General features: G+C 34.6%; 1 protein-coding gene across 13 annotated transcripts; it reads right to left on the reverse strand.

The window, feature by feature from the left end:
• LOC107605372 (probable isoaspartyl peptidase/L-asparaginase 3) lies at positions 1,082–6,534 on the reverse strand. 13 transcript variants are annotated; one of them, XM_021105175.1, is made up of 10 exons: positions 6,414–6,518; positions 6,148–6,204; positions 5,925–6,003; positions 5,470–5,608; positions 5,091–5,262; positions 4,502–4,566; positions 3,988–4,380; positions 3,843–3,901; positions 3,507–3,611; positions 1,082–1,521 (listed from the first exon to the last, which is right to left on the reverse strand). In XM_021105175.1, the coding sequence occupies exons 4-10, from the start codon at positions 5,563–5,565 to the stop codon at positions 1,302–1,304; spliced, it is 1,110 nt and encodes a 369-aa protein (XP_020960834.1). In that variant the 5' UTR covers positions 5,566–5,608; positions 5,925–6,003; positions 6,148–6,204; positions 6,414–6,518; the 3' UTR covers positions 1,082–1,301. The 13 variants fall into 13 exon arrangements, with proteins under 13 accessions (XP_020960834.1, XP_016162728.1, XP_020960832.1 ...); XM_016307242.2 differs by having other exon boundaries at positions 5,890–6,003; XM_021105173.1 differs by having other exon boundaries at positions 6,117–6,204.

Below are 7,004 nucleotides of genomic sequence, written 5' to 3' on the forward strand. Positions count from 1 at the left end.
TTTAATTTGACTAGATTGGTTAAAATTATTTAAGATATATAAAATTATAGTTTAAAATTAAACATTAATTAATTTAAAGTAATAAAAATACTAAAGCACATTGATTTTGAAAGTGGAGTGCAAAGCTTTAATGTTGCAAAATTTAGCGTGAGATTAAAGTTGCCAATCTATTCCAACTAAGTAGTTCATACCAACGATAACACTACAATATATGTACATTTTATGGTTTCAACTAAGACTGCACATGAATCGGATAATATATGCATATCTGCATCCGATTCAAATTTTACGAATATTATCCGATTCGCAGAGTTATCGGATTGGATCGGATTTGATCCGCAATAGTGATATCCGCGGATTCGATCCGCATATTCGCACGTCTCATATAAATAGTATAGTTTAAGAAAGTAAATCCTAATGTGATATGAATTTTAGTGTGTTGTTTTATGAATTTTATAATATCTTGTTTTTAATTTTTTATGTTCTACTTTAACTTAGAATAATTAAACTTAAATCTTGTGTTATTATTTTTCTTTTATTATTCAAGAGAACTTTTATTACTAATATTTTAGGAGTAAATAGGCTTAAACAGGTGAAAAACTAGATTTTCTAGAGCCAAAAAAGACATTAAAACAAATTTTTTTGAATTATACGGATATACCTGATATCCGATCCGATCCGCAAGAATCAGATCTAATTTGAAAAAATGCGAATATCGTATCCGATCCGATGAGTACAATACGGATCAAATAGAATTATAGACTATATCCGATCCTATCAGTGTGCAGCTGCCCTAGTTTCAACTTGAATAAACTTTTTGTTTGTTCAAAGTATCCAATTGTTAATTGTCTCCGCCAGCTTTGCCCTCCCGCTGCCGCTGCCGCAACAACCTTCCACCGACCTACACTGTCGGTGTCCATTGCACCACTCAAAGCTTGTGGTGGTTACTGGTTAGTTTAGTTTACTCTCAAATTATCCTAAAACTGCAAGATCCTCTCAATCGAAGTCTCACGGCTTATGCACAATGAAATATGAACAATGAACATTTGCAGCTATCCTCCTTACTATTAAACGTGTGAAATTACGAAATTACACTCGTGGTAAACTTCAAAATCAAGTATTTTAATACTTTATAATAGTTATTTGCAATTTGCTCCTGGCGTATGGCATATTTGCAGAATACTCCCACATCTAAGTAAAACACCAAATTCTCCAACATTCCAATATTTCACACTTTAGTCCCCAATTTACTAACTAACCTTAATATTGTAAGGCTAATTTATTGAATAGTGTTCTACCTTTCAGGGTAGCACAGTAAAGACTTGCACATCTTTCATTCCAGGGCTCCTCACTGAGTATTGAAATGTCCATCCATGGCAAGCTCCGGCGTGTTCCCCCTTTTTGTTAACGGCAACAATGCCTCCCATAAAATCTGGAAACTTTCTTGCTATTCTCCCTATTGCATCTTTCGCAGCAAGTTCCGGATTCATTCCCAACCTCATGCTTTCAACAACTTGATAACTGAAATTGAATATGGTTGTTGTTAATCTTGATATTTGTAAAAGAAAACACACTAAGAGGAAACACATACAAACTAGAAACTAAAGCTGTAACTACACAAGGACGATGACTACTATAACAATAAAGCCTTGTGTCACTAAGAGGAGTTAGATATATGAATCAAACCCCGGCAAATTGCCCTATAAATCTGTGTGTAAACCATACTATAGAATTACCAATACAATAGTGTCTATTTTCAGTTCAAGCTGTATGGAAGTGGGGAAAAGGGTTTCCATTTACATTTCCAGATGATGGATTAGGTGTGCTCACCATAATGGTAAATTCTCAAGATTAACAAACTTTAACAAAGTTGTCAAAAACATTTGTAACAATAACTAAGTCTTGCTCTATTAGATGGAGTCAGCTATATCGATCAAACGACACTGCAATACCCTATCATAATCATCATCAGTGTTTAAACCATTTATTTTTAGATCTCTTTTAATTATTTCCTCGTTACATGACATACCTTCTCTGAATATATTCATACCATGTAAGATATGATTCTATCACCTTTTCAATAGTTTGACACTGCAAGACACTCTCTGATGCAATCTTTCCTAATCCTAGCTAGTCATGTGTGACTACTCGTCCATCTAAGCATCCTAGGCTTCGTAACATTAAGGTTATGTTTATGTAATCACATGGTTAATATCATGGAGATGAAGTTGCTTATCATAACATGCAATCATGAATGACGACTTGCTTCCACGTAATGTTCACTGTCATAGTGTCATGGAAATCATTCTGGTGGCCAGAAGTACCATGTTATACCTTAACTTCAATTATACTGTTTCTACGTCCTAGTTTCTAAGCTTCTACTGCAAGGAGTTCGAATTTCAAGATCAGGTACAAACAACTACAAAGTACAGAGGCAAGTGTTTTATCAAAGAAAAGGGTGCTATGAAAGAGTCCAGCAGAGTCAGGCCTAGATATAGTTCTAAATTCCCTCAATACTCTGTTCATTCTCTACTTACTTTCACTTATTTTAACGGGCTAGGAAAGTGTGCTGTAAAAGAATTCAACAGAGTCTTGCCTTTATAAAGTTTCCAAATACCAACAAACTCGTGTCTCCATATCGTTTCCATATAACGTAACCTGTTTTATGAGGAAACCAACTTTTTATTAACCAGTAATCTGCCAACAGAATAGTGGATGAATAAGGATTAAGGGGAGCGGAGAGAAATTTAAAGGGAAAGAAAAATGTTGGCTCATTGTGGCTGGAAAAAGTTGGTTTCCAATATTTCCCTTAAACAAAATTAGCAATTCAATGACGATTATTGAATATGGTTGTGTATTAAAGGTTGATAAGGAAATGGAGGCAAGAATATATATATAAGGAACTTCAACAGAGACTCTCGAAAACACTCAATTTGAGTCTTTATAAAGAAATCTGTTATTTGTACTGACTTTTATTTTATACACAGAGCAAACAAACATTTCTCTACCATTGGATGGGTGTGGGACCAATTTCATGTGAACTTGATGACCCATGACTTCCATTCAATGGTAAAGACGTGAATATCAGCTCAGTCTACGGGCAAGAAAGTATAGAAAACATTTCTCCTCTATAAATACTAACTTTTTCTGCAGATCAAAATGGTTCTAGAGTACAGAATTGAATAACACATTTTTTATTCTTTTCCAGCTTGTGTCTCTATCATTGCTATGTTCTTTTCTTACACTTCTCTGAACTAGTATTATCAGAATGGCACTACATTGTTGCATTTCAGAATCAAGCCAATTTGTTACATATCTCTGTGCCTTAAATTTATATTGGAAAAGATCAGACATTGCTCTCTCTACATGAATAGACCAAATTTCGTCAGGAGCAACACTTCTGATTTTACTGCTGAATTTTAAAAATAAAATAAAACTAAAGGCAACTCAAATTAGATATTGATCTACACCAGTTAAAAACTATGGAGTTTGGAGCAGTATGGTACCATGGAAGGAAGCGCATCATGATGTCACCATCCCCAGTTGCACAGCATGCACCAACTTCTTCATTAGCATATGCAGACGATCCAACTATCGGACCGTCACCTACCCTGTAAACAAATAATAAAAAAAGAAACTTCAGTATAAGAAGAGTCCAGATAACAGATTAAGTTTTGCAAATATGAGAGTTAGTATGCACTTCTTACAACAGAAAACATATAAATAAATCACAAGTGCATCTTACAAAAGGAAGACAAAAATTGGCTAAAAAAGAAAGAAAACCAGTCATTGAAGAAATGAAAAGATATGCCTGCTTAAATTTTTGGCTTTGACAAGCATACCTGCCAGGAATCTTGAACGTCGCCCCATTAGTCGATGTGCCAACAGCAATATGTCCCATCTATGCCAAATATAAAGTTATTTGCATCGGCGATATGAGACATAAAAGTTAATAAACTTTTATGTTATTTCTTATGAAAATCTTACTCTATCAATAACGGCCATTGATATAGTATCATGGATCCGATGACCAAGATCAAGAAATCTTAAATCAGTAGTTTGCATCGGATAAGTCTTCAAGCACGTTTCATCGGTATGCTCCAGGTAACTTGTCGGGCGATAAGGACCACAGCTGTTTTCAGGTAAGACATTCTTCCAGAAATTGGGTTGGCAGTTATTAGCTTTCCATTTAGCCCACTTCTCTATAGATTCTGATGAACTCAGGTTTGTGGGTCCTGGAAGACCCATTGATATCGCAAATGACGATGCTTTCTCTCCTACCAGCAATGTGTGCTCAGTATGTTGCATTACTAACCTAGCAGCCTTGATTCCATCCTTTACATATCTCATGGCACCGACAGCTCCTACTTCCATAGTCGCCTATGTATCTCCTTAGAGGAAGATTAGACCAAAAGTCATGCCGATACACAAAAATGTATCACAAAAAAAGAGAGAATACTAATAAATTCAATTACTATAGAACATGGTAATTGGTCGTTACCCCATCCATGACCAGAGCATCAATTGTAGTTTCTCCATTCTCGTCTGGACTTCCACCCGGACCAACTTTTTAGAATAAGATATGCAGAAGGCAGGGAAAAAAATCCAGAAGAGAAAATCTCAGTATAGAGAACAGCATCAAAATCTATTCTTCCCCTTCCATATATGACAAAATTGAAAAAATAATAATAATAAATCCCCAACTAAACAAGCTTTATCATTGATATGAAATCCTCCAATGAAATTGAATAGTTATTATATCAAGCAGAAAAATACATAGATTGTGTGCAATGCTAAACAATCTAACAAACTGGTTGTTTGAAGCAATCTAATTGATATTCTACGACAAAGCAAAAGGAGAAGCAAGTTGTTTATAGTGCACTCTGAAACCTCTTAGGTAAAGTATTATTATAGTCAAACACTCAATAAGAAATGAAAAACATGTTAATCAAAATAAATTCGATACACAATGACACAAATATGATGAAGAACAATCAGTAGCCCAACCAAGCAATTAACCAAGAGGAAAAAGAAAACGTGTTACTTATTAAAAAAATCCAAGTTATCTTCGAAATAGTTTCAGTTTGCACCTGTTCCATCACATCTCAGTTCCTCACAAGTTGAGCAACCCTCAACCACAGAATCCACAGCTGTTGAACCACCATCAGCAGCCTTCCAAGCAGCTCTAACGGCCTCAACAAACGGCCAAGTACTCACAACCAGCGGGTAGTGCTCCACTTCCACAGTTTCATGTCCCAGCACCTAGTGGAAATAATGCCAGAGATCAAAGAAAAAATTAAAATAAATAAGAGGGTTTACTGATAAATGAGAAATCCAGCTAGGAAACTGATCAATGTTAGTGAATTCAAGTATTGAGTTTAGGGTATTTTCACTTTCACTCCAATGAAGAGGACAAAAATAAGGTAAAGGAAGTTGCAAACAATGAGAGAATAGTTTGTTGTTCTATACCATAGACAGTAAAAAGAGGAACAACATGAATTTGAAGAGTGGAGTGCTTTTGGATCGCAGCGAATCCTGGAAGAGGGCCCTTGTAGGCATAGCCATGGAGACAACTTCTATGGCTCTTGAGGGGAAGGCTACCAGAACTCTAAATTAAGAAAGCATGTGCATCTCAGTAAGTCAAAAATCATAAAAAGAAGAAAAAAGAAGCTAAGTCATACTTAGGAATGGCAACGGATTCACAATAGTAAAATCATCATTTTGACCTTCCAAAGATTAGTTCCCAAAAAATAGTCCTTCACATATTCATTACCCAATTCTGCTTGACAAATCCACCCAAAGTAAGGACTATTTTGCCAATGAACTAATATTTAGCAGGTCAATATGGCAGTTTATGCAAGATTAAAATCACACATTATAACTATGAACCTTTTGGGGATAAATAATAAATAATAATAACCAACTTGGGCTGGTCGAATGGTTAGCTTAGCTCACTCGCATGCTTAAGCGGGCGAATCTCGCCTTGTGCATTGCTCAGCAAACCTTTAATGGAATTCCGATCCGCAAAAGATTAGTAGCAGGCCAAGGATACCGTGGGAAACCAAACAATAATAATAATAATAACAACAACAACAACAACAACAATTTCTTCTAACCAATCTTCGGAATTTCAAAATGGAAGTTTACTTCAAGTTAACGGGATAAATGGCTGAGTGAGACTCATGGAGATTGTTGGTCCAAGTTCTAAAGAGAAAAGCAAAGGGACCAACTCATGTGAGTGTGAGAAGCAAGAAGTGACTAAAGAGTTAATTATAATAGAAATTGAATCAATCACATACACAGTGATTCGGTGAAAGAAACAAAAACCATTCTCTTTTTTTATGAGCAAAGGAAAACAGAGAAGAAAAACAAGATTTGAAAGAGATCACATGGAAGCAGAAAGCAGTACTTACATGGAGGCAGACAGTGGTTGTGGACAGCGGAAGTGGCTGACGGCGGTGGCTGGCTGGGTTTCGGAACGGGAAAGGATCAGACAGTGGGGAGAACAAGTGAAAAATGTTTTTTAGAAAAAAAACAAGTGTATTAACCCGTGCCATGCACGTGATAAGATTAAAATTATAATTTTAAATTATTTTGTTAAAATTAATTTAAATTATAATAATTTGATTAATAAAAATATAATATATTATGTATTATTTGTTTTTCTTAATCTAGTGTTAAATATATTAACTCTAAAATAGTTATTAATTGGTTTTAGTAATCTACTTTCTTTAATAAATCAAACATATATACTTAATGTTACCATAAATAACTTAATAATACTTAGACCCACCAACAAATTTTTATATGTTGTTTTACTATCAAGTAAGGACATATCAAAATTAGCTCAAAATAAATAATAAATTATTAAAAAATTCTAATGCACAAAATTCTCTAATAAACAATAAATAATTTAAATTTACTAAAAAATAACTCAACACTTTTCTTTGATGCCTGCAAAACATATACCTGAAATAATATTATATCAATATTAGTATACAGTT

Source organism: Arachis ipaensis, chromosome B06 (assembly GCF_000816755.2).
Source record: "Arachis ipaensis cultivar K30076 chromosome B06, Araip1.1, whole genome shotgun sequence".
Lineage (NCBI taxonomy): Eukaryota > Viridiplantae > Streptophyta > Magnoliopsida > Fabales > Fabaceae > Arachis > Arachis ipaensis.

Excerpts from the sequence above, each read along its gene's own strand:
- LOC107605372 (XM_016307240.2), bottom strand. The coding sequence starts at position 5,565 with ATGGCTATGCCTACAAGGGCCCTCTTCCAGGATTCGCTGCGATCCAAA. Across the intron at positions 4,567-5,090 it reads ACTGAGATGTGATGGAACAG|TTGGTCCGGGTGGAAGTCCA; the intron begins GTGCAAACTGAA and ends TATTCTAAAAAG. Across the intron at positions 3,612-3,842 it reads ACGTTCAAGATTCCTGGCAG|GGTAGGTGACGGTCCGATAG; the intron begins GTATGCTTGTCA and ends ATTTGTTTACAG.